The 15,908-nt window shown below is 38.6% G+C and overlaps 1 protein-coding gene across 1 annotated transcript in view; it reads right to left on the minus strand.

The window, feature by feature from the left end:
* The window catches only part of Atf6 (bZIP_ATF6 domain-containing protein ATf6), a 273,849-nt gene that overhangs the window by 10,854 nt on the left and 247,087 nt on the right, over positions 1–15,908 (minus strand). Inside the window, exon 12 of the mRNA XM_090372442.1 lies at positions 7,799–7,883. Coding sequence (XP_090228568.1) covers positions 7,799–7,883 — 85 coding nt within the window. The remainder of the gene's footprint in view (positions 1–7,798; positions 7,884–15,908) is intronic.

Genomic DNA, 15,908 nt, shown 5'->3' on the forward strand with positions numbered 1-15,908 from the left:
ACAGTAATCCGACCAAGGAAAAGAAGAAAAGAAATCTCGCAGGTCATCTCATTTTGCTTTCTTGTAATGCCAAACAATACGAGGTTGGGAATAGCCGTGAGATAATGGCTCCATTGGAGAAGAGACAATCACCAAGTTGTGATCTGAGGTGCCTAAAGGACCACACACTTCGACTGTGTACTTGGAAGGGTTGTTTGTGAGAAAAAAAAAGTGAGTTGCCTGTATAGTTAGGATTGTCCGGTATTCTTGTAGGTAAATGAACAATCCATGCAAGGTAATTAGTAATTGCAAAAGCCTCAGCATCTCGACTAGCTGGGTAGGTGTGACTAGAAAATGAAAGCCAGCTGGAATTGTGAACATTAAAATCACCAAGGAAAATTACCTCACTTTTAGGAAAGTTGGACTGAAGAAAGTCAAGTTGCAAAGAGAGGGGAAGTCAAAGAGCTGCAAATGGTTGTTTTTTGAGGTTGTCACAGACATTCTCTCAGATATGCCAGACAAGCTGAATTTGCTACCCGGGAGTCTAAAATGCTGATGGAACTGATATTCGGGTGACACTCAAGTCAAGTGGACCCAATTTCGGCAAAGTCCGGACGGTCTGTGATAGCCAAATCCTCTGCTTGCACCTTCATGATGGTGGGACTGTTAGTAATCCTGGGCATAACCTCCATGCACAAGTACATGGTGGGTGACCACCCAGGCGTAAACCAACATAAGCAGGGGTTGAGGTGTGGTGCCACACCACATGGAGGAATGCTGCCCCTCTATGTTACCAGGCAGTACTAGGTGGTAGATGACTCTTATCAACCGGTGCAATACCACCACTTTACTTATTGGAGGCTTGAAGTGGCGGAACCCATGTTTAATCTCTAGAGCTAAGTTCCAGTCAACCGTTCCCCATCTCTTCCATCATGCAGTATGACTGATGACTTTTGAGGTTATGATGAACATCGTGGCGAGATCCATTATTCCTTACATTTCGAGGGTACAGCTCTAAAACGGTGTTCACAGGCCTGCCAATAGTTAGTAAACCGGACCGAACCTATTGGTAACTTTCTAGGGGTCTTCTGGATCAGCTAGCGTTTAATTTTGCTACCTCTACTCTGCCAGATAGTGACTGGAGGGAGTCCGAGTAGTGTGTATGCGGGGGGGGGGCACTGTCGAGGTCATGTTATGTCAAGGATCTGCGTATATTCTTACCATTTGTACGCCATATCCAAAAATTTCATTACTTCATACAGCATGTCCCACCCACTTTTTCTTACTATCGAATACACCATGAATTGTCAAACTAATAGAGCAAGCCTATCTGCAAAAAGATCTAAACCTCCCAATCACTTCCTAATTCATTTCACAAATATACGTGGTCTCAATTCTAATCTCAATGATGTCCATTTCCACTTGCAGTCTGCCAAACCCCATGTACTTTTTCTGATAGAATCTCAGTTATCGGTTGATTCAACTACTGCTCATCTCAGATGCCCAAATTATTCTCTGTATGATGCCTTTCGCCTCAAAGGTGATACTTGTGCATATGTCCGTTCTGATGTTCCCTGTCAGAGACTTGGTAATTTGGAATCTCCTCTCTTCGATCTTCTCTGGCTTAAAATCTCTCTACCTCATGGTGTAAAATTCATCTGTTGTCTCTACTGTTCTCCCAACTCCACTAATTACTTGGAGCTCTTTGATTTCCTCTCTTTGCAACTTGACTTTCTGCAGTCCAACTTTCCTAAGAGTGAGGTAACTTTCCTTAGTGAATTTAATGTTCACAACTCCAGCTGGCATCCATTTTCTAGTCACACCGACCCAGCTGGTCGAACTGCTGAGGCTTTTGCAATTACTAACAACCTTGCACAGACTGTTCATTTACCTACAAGAATACAGGACAATCCTAATCATACAGCCAGCACGCTTGATCTTTTTCTCACAAACAAACCTTCTAAGTACACGGTCGAAGTGAGAGGTCTTTTAGGCACTTCAGATCACAACTTGGTGATTGTCTCTTCTCCAATGGAGCCTTTATCTCACAGCTATTCCCAACCTCATCGTGGACTAATGTTATTAGTGGAGTCCCTCAGGGCTCAGTGTTGGGTCCATTATTGTTTTCTGTATTTATAAATGACATTGATGATGGTATATCAAGCTTAATGTCCAAGTTTGCAGACGATACAAAGGTTGGCAGGGTTGTCAAGGACACTACTGACACTATGCTGCTGCAACAGGATCTGGAGAGGTTGAGCAGATGGGCTGAGAGGTGGCAAATGAAGTTTAACATTGACAAATGTAAAGTACTACACATGGGAAACAGCAACCCCAGAGCAATGTATCAACTCTGTGGTACTACACTGACAGTGGTAGAGAATGAAATTGACTTTGGGGGTGGTTGTGCAGGCAGATATGAAGTTCTCTGAGCAGTGCAGACGGGCTGCAAGAGTAGCTCATGGAGTATTGTCAATGATATACAGGAATTTTTCCAGCAGGGATAAGGAGGTGATTATTCCCTTGTATAAGGCAATGGTCAGGCCACACCTAGAGTACTGTATACAGGTCTGGAGGTCTCATTTCAAGAAGGATGTAGAGCTGCTGGAACGAGTACAGAGAAGGGCAACAAGATTAGTGAATGGAACAAAGGGGTGCTCTTACGAAGAAAGGCTTAAGTTTTGCAAATTACAGTGTCTGGAGACTAGGCACCAGCGACCTGATCTGATAGAGGTGTATAAAGCCTTGAATGGTTTGAGCATGCTCAATGCTGATGGGATTTTTCCTCTAGCTCAGAATAATCACCTGAGAGGGCATAAATTCAAATTGAGGAAAGACAGATGTAGGATAGACGTGCGGAAATTTGCCTTTAGCCAGCGGGTGGTTGGTTGGTCGAACAGACTTCCATCCCTTGTCGTGGAGGTTGATAGCCTAAATAAGTTTAAGGCTCAGCTGGATAGGTATTTTGAACAAACAGAGGGGTGAAGTGGAAGTGGGGTTTTTTTTTTTTTTTTTTTTGCTGATGCTGCATAAGCTTGCTTTCTTGCATCAAATGCCTCTACTAATGCTAATGCTAACTAGCATCCTGACAGAACCCAGATCATACTGCTTGTGCAGAATATAATATTTTCCTATATGTTAACGTTTTGTTTTCCTTTATTACTTATAGGGCTGTGATTGCAACTTAATTTGTAGTATGCTCCTCACACATTATTGAATTTGGCCCAATATTTTTTTTTATATTCTTCCTTTTACTTTTATATTCTTTATTCTATAGGTCAATTATGTTATTGTTAGTTCCTGCTCTACTTACCATACAACACTGTTGATAAAATAATAGAAAAATTATTTCTGTTCTTGCATGTTATAATTTTATTGTCATGCATTCATGTGACCCTAACCCTTAACTATATCAAATTGTGTCCAGTGTTAATGATACTGGACACACTATCATTAACACGGGACATAATATCAATCATCTGATGCTAGAGGATACGTATGATCCGCTCGATCCCCATCTCCCTCAACCCATGCACGGTACTAAGTACTATAGGTTTTGATAACTTTTGTGTTTGCGGTTTTCAAAAATATATATATATATATTTGAACATAAACTTGCCATTACTTCATGCATGGACAACTTTACATGTTCTATATTCCTCAAAACCTCTGTAACAGTAATATATATCATGCAATATATATATATATATATATATACACACACACACACATTGTCATACTCATGGGACAATGTATTAACATTATTACTATTATTATTTATTAAACCAATTTAGACATTTGTTGATTACAGTAATTACACCCGCTAAAAGCTTTTACTATCACATACTAATATTCTTCTCTTGATGCATAAGAAGGAATATGCAGAATCAACTAACCAGAACAGTCTTCTTTTGGTAAATTGTGTTTAGTTCTTGTCACTGTCTGAGTTAACTAACCAAAGCATTTTTCTTGGTAAATTGTGTTTAGTTCTTGTTAATGTCTTCTGACAATCATTTCAATGATAATCAAAATTGGTATAGCAGAGCTTCTTTTGTATAATGTAAAGGCCTTTGCTCTGTCCACCTGGGAATGATTAAACAGTAAATTTTAAAAATCTTTCTGCTTTATAATGTTCCGTTATAAGAATCAATTTTGAATACCTTTGTGATATTTTTCTAAAACACATTTCTGGAGGTTATGACCATCAAACAACAAAAAAACCACTTGCACTTTCCTGTTTATTGGGATTTTCTGTTAGTGCAATCTATTATAAACTCGATCTTATTGCATTTGCGATAATACCAATAACTGCAACTGTGCGGGTTTCTATGTTATTATGGTGAAATGTATTCCCCTTCACTAAAATCTTCAATCATATAAAACACAAATTTTCAGAAACTTCTCTTCATTCTTATTTACGTATTACAATGATGAAGGGAAAGCGACCAGCGGATTGCAAGTGGTGGTAATGCCAGGAAACTAAACAAAATTGATTTAGAAATGAAGATGAAAATAATTAAGTACAAAGCAGGACAAAGTTTGTTATCTATTGCAAGGGAATTAGGTCTTGCTGCTTCAACAATGAATACTATTTTAAAGGACAGTGTATGCATAAAAGAACATGTTAAAGGATCAATGCATTTAAGATCTACAGTGATCACAAAAAAATGCGTTCGAGTGCTAAATCAAAGATGGAACAGCTATTAATAATATGGTTAAAAAATCAGATTCAGAAGGGAATGCACCCGAGTTTAATGCCCATTCAAGCAAAAGCAAGAAGTATTTATGAAGGTATTAAGGATAAGTACAGCGAACCCCAAGCCAAGTTCATAGCAAGCAACGTGTGGTTTAATAGGTTCAAGCATTGTGCTGGTTTCCACAATGTTAAAGTATGTGGTGAAGTCGCCAGTGCCAATTCTGCAGCTGCAGAGAAATTTTGTGGTGTTGGAAAAAATTATTGATAAAAGCGGTTGGCTATTCGACACAGCAAACTTTTAACGTATACGAGACTGCTCTGTATTGGAAAAAAATGCCGGATCAAACATACATTAACCAAAGAGGAAAAGACAATGCTAGGTTTCAAGGCTTTAAAAGATAGAGCCACGTTTTTGCTTGGGGCTAATACAGTGGGAGATTACAGATTAAAACCAATGCTTGTGTAGCATTCTGGAAATCCTCGGGCATCAATAAAGCCACCATACTCGTGCATTTCCGATTGAACCAGAGACATGGATAACAACATTTAACATTTACAAATGTAAAGTACTGCATATGGGTAGCAATAACCGAAAAGAAACCTACCAACTGTGTGGTATTACACTCAGGGAAGTGGAAAGCGAAAAAGACCTGGGGGTAATTGTGCAGTCAAATATGAAGTTTGCTGAGAAGTGCAGATGGGCTGCCAGGGCAGGTCATGGAGTCTTGTCAATGATATATAGGAATTTTGCTAGTAGGGACAGGGATGTGATTATCCCGTTACACATGGCAATGGTCAGGACACACCTAGAGTATTGTGTACAGGTCTGAAGGCCTTATTTTAGGAATTATGTAGAGTTGTTAGAACGAAAAGAAGGGCAACAAGATTGGTGAGGGGAACAAAGGGGTACTCTTATGAAGAAAGGCTTAAGTTCTGCAAATTGCCGTGCCTGGAGAGTAGGCACCTATGAGGTGATTTGATTGAGGTGTATAAGGCCTTGAATGGGTTGAGCAAGCTGAATGCTGATGGGATTCTTCCTCTTTCTCAGATTAAGAACCTGAGGGAGCACAGATTCAAATTGAGGAAAGACAGTTATAGAATAGATGTGCAGAAATTTGTCTTTAGCCAGTGGATAGTTGATTGGTGGAGCAGACTTCCATCTTTTGTTGTGGAATTGATAGCCTAAATAAATTTAAGGCTGAACTGGACAGGCATTTGGAACAAATGGAAGGGTTTTTTTTCGGCTGATGCTGCATAAGCTTGCTTTCTTGCATAGTATGCCTCTACTAATGCTAACAATATCTATCTTTGAAGATTGGTTTAAATGCTGCTTCATTTCAGAGGTTGAAAAATATTGTAAAGACAATGATGTTCCTTTCAAGATTTTGCTTCTATTAGATAATGCTCCTGGACATCCTACACATCTAGATGATTTCAATTCGAACATACGAGTCATATTTCTACCGCCAAACACAACTTCACTCATCCAACCTAAGGATCAGGGTGTATTTCAAATTTAAAATCACACTATTTATGCACAACATTTGCTCAGGCATTGTGTGCAGTAGACAGTGAGAAAAAAATTTTACGTTAAGAGTCTTTTGGAAATCTTACAATATTTACCACATCATCTTAAACATTAATAAGGTCTGGACGGAAATTATTAAAAGTTGTTTAAATGGCACATGTAAGAAAATATTCCCACGGCACGTACAAGGCTTCAAAGAATTTGAAAAAGACTAATCATATGAAGGGGTTACAGACAAGATTGTAAAGGTTGCAGAGCTACTTCAGTTGGAGGTTGATACCAAAGACATGGAGGAGTTAATAGAGGAAGAAAAGAAGGAATTATCTAATGAAGAACTTACTGATTGCAGGCAGCGATAGTGTAAGAAGAAAATGCCGACCAGGCTCAAGATGGACCAAATGAGGAGCTGAGACTCTTCATCACCAGAGGGATGGCATTTCGTGAAATTGCATCGGCAATGGCGAGGTTTGATAAGATGGATCCTGACAGCAAATGATTCTTAAAAGTTAACAGAGGGGCGAATGATATGCTTGCTTGCTATAAAGAAATCTATGATGAAAAGAAAATAGCCGCCGTCCAGTCATCCATTAATATGTTCTTTCATAAGATTGAGTGGCCAATCCCTTCTAAATCTCCACAGCCCCCAACCTCTGCAGCAGCGTACTTATCAGCTGAAGATGTTGATTCTGGCAACAATGCTCAAGAGATAAAACTTAATGACGTTATGCTTGTCACCTCTCTTTTTTTGTAATTTTATAATTTTGAAATTTTTTAAATTGCACGCTTTTATAATTTTTCCTAAGCATAAGATAAAAAATTGAATAAATACAATAAATAATTCTATTCACATGTTCATCGAAGATTTATTTTATGATTCAATCAATTCAGCGAGCTCAATTGCGAGTACTGCACGAGCATGGGGAAATTCCAACTTACGTAGAGTTCAACGGAATGCAACCCTTACATAGTCAGGGAGTGGCTGTAGTATTAATGTTTTATGGTAACTATTTCTAGACCATTCCAAACTGCTTATTAACATTCCTTGGATTTATTCAGCCACACTGTATTTTTGCACAAGCCATCTATGAATGGTACTTGCCTTGCTAGTATACCTTCTTCAATTTTCATGAATTGAATTAAGTTTTCTCCTGATTGACTTGAAAGGGAACTTTATCACTGGCCAATGAGAGAAATGGACATCAGTTTGACTGTTCATAAATTCAGATTTATAACATCTATTACTAACAATAAATAAAACTTGATGCTAACTCAATTACAAAATTTTTTTTCCCCCAATCCTTGTGTGTTTGTGTGCGCACACGCATGCACACACACCTTAAAAGCATAATCCACAGAGGAAGAAATAAAACAGGATGGATGATACAATACATTCAGAACCTCAGTACTACTCAAAAGATTATTTGTACTGAGAAATACAGCATATGATAAAGGAGTGCAAACTGTTTTTTTTTAAGGTGGAATTGGGGATGGGGAGACAAAATATTTGATTTTGAGTAGTGCACAAAGTCAGCTAGTTACAGCTCTGTAAGTGTTTGCCTAATCTATCTACTATCAAAATAAAATGATATACTCACCATTAAAAGTCATAGCTGGCATAACAAGAGACATTCTAGGCCTCTGAGTTTTATTGTGCACTGTGGCAGGCAATAGTAAGTGATCCTAAAAAACAAATTATTTTACTAGATAATAAAAATTACATTGGGTGAAGTAACTTTCATTTTTTTAAAAAATTGTCTTATTTGTATAATTAGAAAAAAATGGCAATATTTCTGATGTATGTGTGGAAATGTACTGAAATCGTTTTGGCTGTTTGTGACAGTGCACACATCCCAGAAAAAAGTACAGCAGACTCTCAATTTACCTGGACACTTCAAGACTACAAATTAAAAAAAAAAAAAAAAAAAAAAACAACCAGAAATCATAAAATTCAAGTAATAACTAGAATAGGTACAAACAGATGTTTTGCAAGTTGTAAATAAGTGATAAGAACCGGCGTCATAAGTCATCACTGGGAGATTAGTGTACCTATTATCTTGCAACCCCTGCTGTCTTCACACCTGCCACTAAAAAAAAGAAAAGAAAAGGACCAAATGTTTAGTTTGATTTAGTGCATTGCATTGATTGTTGGTTTCGTCGCATCAAAAAAGGGCAAATTTTGTTTTGTTATTTATGTCAGGGATGTCGGATTTTTTTTTTTTTTTTTTTTATAGTAACTTTGTTTTTGTTTAGAAATCACAAAAATGATAGGCAAACGCAAGAGATGTACTTTCAATTAAACAAAAACTTGAAATTATTCTAAAGTTTGAAAACGGTGTATCCATTAAATCTCTAAAGAACCATTATAATGTTGGTGACCAAACCATATGTGACACTGTAAAACATAAAGGGAAGCTATTCGATTTAAAATCAACATTGTAAAAAATAAAGGGAAGCATTGTATTGGACATGCGAGTGGTACGTGGCGAGTTTTTTTTTTTTTTTTTTTTTTTTTATCTATTGGCATACTTTTTATGTAGGTTGCTGAACATTTTTCAATACAATAAGTCCCCAAGTTACATTATATTATTTATATGACTGAAGATTTCAGTGAAGGGACAAATTTCACTATAATAACTTAAAAACCCACAGAATCCCAGCTATCGGTATTATCGCAAATGCAATAAGATCAAGTTTACTACCTGTTTATAATGAATTGCACTAACAGAAAAGACCAGTAACCCGGAAAGTGCAAATTGTTTTTATTGTTTTATGGCAGTGACCACCAGAAATGTGCTTTAGTAAAATGCGAGCTCGTGTGGGGTGATAATAGTAAGTTTTCAGCTTAACCCTGTGAAGTTCTTTTCTTCTTCTTCTTTAATGCTGCCGAATGGCATTTGCGACTTCGTTTTGATACTGTTCTCTGTCTAGCGCTGCGTGTAGAATCTGTGCTGTTGTCATGTGAAGCCAGGTGTTGATGTTATCTAGCCATGCCATTTTCGGTTTGCCTGGGCGTTTCTTGCCTTCGATCTTTCCCTCCAGGATGAGTGGTAGTAGGTGATATTTTTGTTGGTTCCTAGTGATGTGACCTAGGTATTTACATTTCCTGCTGATGATGGTTTTGAGCAGGTCCCGTTCCGTGTGCATGTCCTGCAGGACCTGTACGTTGGTTATCTTGGCTGTCCACGGGATTTTCAACATTCTTTGGTAGAGCCACATTTCGAAGGCCTGGAGCTTTTTCGTAGTGGCTGATGTTAGAGTCCAGGTTTCTACACCGTAGAGCAGTATTGGCCAGATGTAGCATTTCAATGTGCGTAATTTGAGTATGACGTTCAAGCTTCTGTCGGTGAGGAGGGTTTTCCACTTGGTGAATGCCTGCCTGGCTTGTTCAATTCTGCTTTCGGCCTCATGGTTCAGCTGGTCATCAATGAGTACTCCGAGATACTTGAAGCGCTGTATTTGCTCTAATTTTTCATTGTTTAGTTTGATCGTGATTTTGTTTGCAGTCCTGCTGACCTTCATCACCTTTGTTTTCTTTTTGTTAATTCGTAGCCCCCATACTTGGCTTTCTATGTCCACTTCGTCCAAGATGGTCTGTAAATCTTGTTCTGAATCCGCTATTAGTGCTGTGTCATCGGCATATCTTAAGTTATTGATGTAGTGTCCGTTAACTTTTATGCCGATGTTCTTGTCAGCCAGTGTTTGGTCGAAGATCATTTCCGAATAGATGTTAAAAAGAACGGGAGATAATGGGCAGCCATGCCGGATGCCTTTTTTTATTGGAATTGGGTCTGTCAGGTCGTTGTCATAGCGAAGCCGGGCTGTTTGATTCCAGTAGAGAGTTGTAATAAAGTTGATATCGTTGTTTTCAAACCCAAGTTTTCTCAGTCAGTCAATTAGACGGTCGTGGTCTACTGAATCGAAGGCTTTCTCGTAATCAATAAAACATATATACACATCTTTTTGATGTTCATAGCACCTTTGTAGCAATATTTGTAAACAGAAAATTGCTTCTCTGGTGCCTAGTCCCCTGCAGAATCCGAACTGTGTGTTTCCTAGTGCACTTTCGCACTTATATCTTATCCTTTGCTGAATCACCTTGAGGAAGACTTTTAGCACCTGGCTCATTAGACTGATCAGCCTGAAGTCTTCGCATTTCCGGCTGGTAGCCTTTTTTGGTAGGGCCACGAAGATGGATTGGAGCCATTCGGATGGAATGTCGTTGTTGTTGTAGATTTGATTGAACCATTTCGTTAGTTGTTGGATGTTGCTGTAGTCTAGTTGTTTCAGCAGTTCCACATGAATCTGATCAGGTCCACAGGCCTTGCCTGGCTTTGTTATTCGGATGGCATGTTCCACTTCAGATGTTAATATGTGGAGATTGTCTTCCTGTGTTTGTTGTTGCGTTTCTGCCGGTTTTCTGTTGGTGCCGAACAGATTGTATGTATAGCTCTTCCAGGTGTCGAGTTTGGCTTGTTTGCTTAGTATAGGTTGATTGTTGTCCGTATATAAGCTTGGGATGGGAGCTGGTTTGTAGATGTCTCCAGCTTCTTTAAGCTTCTTGTGCAGGTTAAAGTTGTCATTTTTCTTGATTAGGTCTTCGATTTCTGCACACTGATCTTCCATCCATTTTTCCTTCGGCTTCCGGATTTCCTGTTTGATCTTTTGTTGTATTTCTTTGTATTTTTCCCGGTTGTTGTTGCTTTTGAATGTTCTTCGTTCATCCATTAGGTCTAGTATGTGCTGGGTCATCCACTGTTGTTTCTTTTTCGACGTCTGATGTCCTAGCAGGGTTTCTGCTGTTTCATTGATGCACTGTTTGAGTGAACGCCCGAACGCTTGCACGTCTGTTGTTACTGCTTCGATTGATCTGATTGTAGTGTTGAGATGAAGCTGTACTTGTCGCCTGTTGGTGTTGTTCTTCAGTTTCTCCAGGTCGATTCTTTTTGTTGTGCTTGTGTGTTTGACTGCTCGTAATTTGAGACGTAGTGTTGCTATTACTGGGTTATGGTCTGATGATATGTCAGCTCCAGGGTAAGTTTTTGCCTTGACGACACTTGACTTATATCTGATGTTGATTAAGATGTAGTCAATTTGGTTCCTGACGATATTGTTGTCAGTCTTGTGGTGAGGTCCAGGTGTATAGTCGTCGAGGTGGTAGTTTAAACCAAGTGTTGGCAATGCTAAATTTTTCTTCTTGGCAGAACTGGACGAGTCTGTCGCCTCGTTCATTCCGTGTCCCAAGCCATGTTCTCCGACTATGTTTTGTAGCTTTCCTTGACCGATTTTGGCATTAAAGTCACCGAGGATGACCGTAATGTCGTGCTTCTTCAGCGACTTTAAAGTGTTGCTTAGCTTGTCGTAGAACAGTTCAATTTCTTGATCATCTTTGTCCGCTGTTGGTGCATAGACCTGGAGCACATTCAGGTTGATCTTGTTGCCTGCTAACTGAAGTAGTGCGATTCGTTCCGATATTGGGGTGAAACTGGTGACTTTGTTGGCGAGTTGTTTGTGGACAACGAAAGCGACGCCGTACGTCTGCTTGGTGCCAATTAAGAGAATAAGTGACAGCAGTACTAGTAAATCTATCAAGAAAAGGAAAGAGATCGAGTTGGATCAGAAAATTAAAATAATAACGGTGTTTGAAAATGGTCAAACATTAACAAGTATCATGCGGAATTCAGATATCAGTTGTTATTGTTGTTATTTTGGTTTTTAGGAGCATTAGCAACTAAGGTCATATTGCTCCAGGGATATGCAGTGGTCATTCCCTGACCTTTCTGCATGCTCCGTATTTGGCAGTCACGGGCTCGCACCTCGGTCTAATCAAGAAGTGTGTGCTATGCACTGCTGCTCCTGCCCACCTGGCTACGGAGGCACCAAAGGAGAAAGACAGAATATGAGAAGCGGTGAAGCGATCGGCACCAATGAAGTCAACTATAATAAACAAGGCTACAAAGTATAGTAAGCCCCAGCTATTCGCAGTATCTGTATTCGCGGTTTCGTGTATTCGGGATCACCGATTTAATATAAAATGAAACCTAAAAAAATGTGAAATTTAAAGCGCTGTGAATATTTTCCGCCATAAAAAAACATGGGCGTGGCTAGAATTATCTTTCCAGGTCAAAACAGCGCTGAGTGGGTGGGGGGAGAGGGGTGACAAAATCGCGAGCGTGGATGTTTCTCGCTAATCCTTGTTCAGTATGTGTTATGCGCTTGTCATGGAAGGTTTCGTCGTTTGCTTTTAATTTATATGCTTATAAATTGAATAAATTTATCAATTTATAAATTGATATGCTTACAAAAATGATAAATCTACCGTTTTGCAGTGTAAAACAGGCTTTTTCGAGTGTGTTAACGGAAGAAAATGACTTTATTGTGGACAAATTCTTTTCTATCCCCTACAAAAATATGGCTACGAATAACAAGGGAAATGTGAAAAGATCAAAGGTGGTGATGACATTAGCGAATAAAATTGAGTTATTAGACAAAATTTCTAATGGTGAAAGTGTCTCCTCAGTGGCAAAACATTATAAAATCAATGAGTCAACGGTACGATCAATCAAAAAATTGGAAGAAAAAATCTGCCGTAGTGTCCGTGAAAGCGCACTAATTGCTTAAAAAATTTGCTCTGTAACTCGTGATGTTAAATTAGAAAAAATGGAAAAGGCTTTAAATTTGTGGATAGAAGACCGAACTCAAAATAAAATTCCGTTAAGTTCACTCATCATTCGTGAAAAGGCAAAATTTCTTTATCAACACTTTAGTGAAACTGGTGATAGCACTGGCGGGATAAGTTTTTTTGCTAGCAAAGGCACTGGTTTGAAAGATTTGTTTGAAATTTCCAATAAATATTATATTTAATATTAAATTGTTTCTTATTTTCATTTCAATGCCATATGCTTGCATTTCACTATGTACATATTCATAATATGAAGGTACATATAATACTTTGTACATACATAGACAAAAGTTTAGACTAGTTTTTCTTATATATTTCATACTTTGGAACGGAACCCCTTTATTACTATGGGAGCCATAACTCAGTATTTGCATTTTCGTTATTCGCGACATTACTCAGGAACGTAATCCCCACGAATAGCGGGGGTTTACTGTACACATCAGTTTTTACAGTATAATAACAAGCGTGTTTTCTTATGTGCCACTCCGACTACTTCACTGCTGTACCCAGATAAAGTTTTTAACTGAACTAATTAAAAATATATAACTATTTTTCTTCATTCTTCTGAAGATATTATGTGGTTTTTGTAATTTTGGCATATCAGGGATATAGTAGTAATATTTTATTAGTCATTACCGAGTTACATAAAAAGTCCTGGAACGTATCTCTGGGACTTACTGTAATTTTGGATTAACTGGGAAATCAATTATCAATTATCCGGGAATTTTTTTACCATCTATCCCAGAAAATCGAGAGTCTACTGTATCACATAATTGAAGACTTTGTTTATTTAACTTTAAACTACAAGAAGGCAGCCCAGAAAAGCAGATAATGGTATGCAGCCAGTGTTTATTTATATTTTATAAATTATCAACTCAGCTGTTTCAAAATTATAAACATATAAAGTTTTTATAAATATTAATATGGGCAAATAATGCAAGGCAGCAAGCTTAAAAAAGGCCGCCGTAGCCTAGTGGTCAGGCGTGCGGGTGCATAAGTACACGTGCCTTGAGTGACCGGGGTTCAAGCCCATGACTGCTGAATACGGTGCTGTTTCTTGTATTCTGTCTATCTTGTGAACTCCTCTGACTGTTTGGTTGTCCCGGAGTATACACAGATTATTTATTTATTTAAACAGCATCATCCAAAAAAAATAAATAAAAAATATATATATAATAATAATAAATAAAATAAAATAAAATAAAATAAATGAAAAGAAATAAACCTCCTACCTCAACCTGTCTATCCCTTCTAATAATCTGCCTAATTCCTTCTTAAATTTATTCAAACTACCCACTTAGACAACGTCAGATGAGAAAGTTTGTTCCAACAATCAACTTCCCTTCACTAATCTCACTGCTTTTCTCTACACCCATTCCAACAGTCTACATATCCTTCCTAAAATGAGGCTTCCAGACCTGTATACAATACTTAAGATTTGGCCTAACCACTGCTTTATAGGAATAATTACCTATTTATCCTGGCTGAAAAATTCATGTATATCACTGACAAAACCCCATGAGTTTTATATGCCTTCATCAATATCATTAATAAATATAGAAAACAACAATAGGCCCAGCACTGAACCCTGAGAAACTCTACTAAATTAGTCCAAGAGTAGTAGTGCCTAGTTATAGTAGTGATAACCACTGTTTGTCTTCTCCTGCTCAACCATTCTTTTATCTGTAGTAGCAACTTGCCGCTAAATTCAACCTTTGATCTTCCTTTGTGAATTGGGGAAAATATTTGCACATCTCCAATCTACAGAAACCTCCCCTGAATCCAAGGACATTCTCATAATTATGGCTAAAGGTTTGCTTACCTCTGTGTTGTCCCTCTAACTATAATTGGATAGATAGCATCACCCCAAGCACCTTATTTACTTTTAATTTCAACTATTTCTCTTCGACTTTCCTTTCAGCTATCACAAAATCATTCAGCACCCTGCTATTAGCATTAGCATTAGTAGAGGCATATGATGCAAGAAAGCAAGCTTATTCAGCATCAGCCAAAAAAAAAAAAAAAAAACCCCACTCCCATTTCACCCCTCCGTTCGTTCGAAATACCTGTCCAGTTGAGCTTTAAATTTGTTTAGGCTATCAACTTCAACAACAAATGATGGAAGTCGGTTCCACCAACCAACCACCCGCTGGCCAAAGGCAAATTTCCGCACATCTATCCGACATCCGTCCTTCCTCAATTTGAATTTATGCCCTCTGAGGTGATTATTCTGAGCAAGATGAAGAATCCCAACAGCATTGAGCATGCTCAAACCATTCAAAGCCTTATACACCTCTATCAGATCACCTCGCCGGTGCCTAGTCTCCAGACTCTGTAATTTGCAAAACTTAAGCCTTTTTCGTAAGAGCAACCCTTTGTTCCATTCACTAATCTTGTTGCCCTTCTCTGTACCCATTCCAGCAGCTCTACATCCTTCTTGAAATGAGGCCTCCAGACCTGTATACAGTACTCAAGATGTGGCCTAACCATTGCCTTATACAAGGGAATAATCACCTCCTTATCCCTGCTAGAAAAATTCCTGTATATCATTGACAAGACACCATGAGCTACTCTTGCAGCTCGTCTGCACTGCTCAGAGAACTTCATATCTGCCTGCACAATTACCCCCAGGTCCTTTTCATTCTCCACCACTGTCAGTGTAGTGCCGCAGAGTTGATACGTTGCTCTGGGGTTACTGTTTCCCATATGTAGTACTTTACATTTGTCAATGTTAAACTTCATTTGCCACCTCTCAGCCCATCTGTTCAACCTTTCCAGATCCTGTTGCAGCAGCATAGCGTCAGTAGTGTCCTTAACGACCCTGCCAACCTTTGTATCATCTGCAAACTTGGACATTAAACTTGATATACCATCATCAATATCATTCATAAACACCGAAAACAACAACGGACCCAACACTGAACCTTGAGGAACTCCACTAATAACATTAGTCCACGTTGAGCAGTGTCCATTGATTACCACTCTGTCTTCGCCCCCTCAACCACCCCTTTATCCATAGCAGCAAT

The sequence above is a fragment of the Mastigoproctus giganteus genome, chromosome 4, assembly GCF_048544385.1.
Source record: "Mastigoproctus giganteus isolate SK-2022 chromosome 4, ASM4854438v1, whole genome shotgun sequence".
Classification (NCBI taxonomy): domain Eukaryota; kingdom Metazoa; phylum Arthropoda; class Arachnida; order Uropygi; family Thelyphonidae; genus Mastigoproctus; species Mastigoproctus giganteus.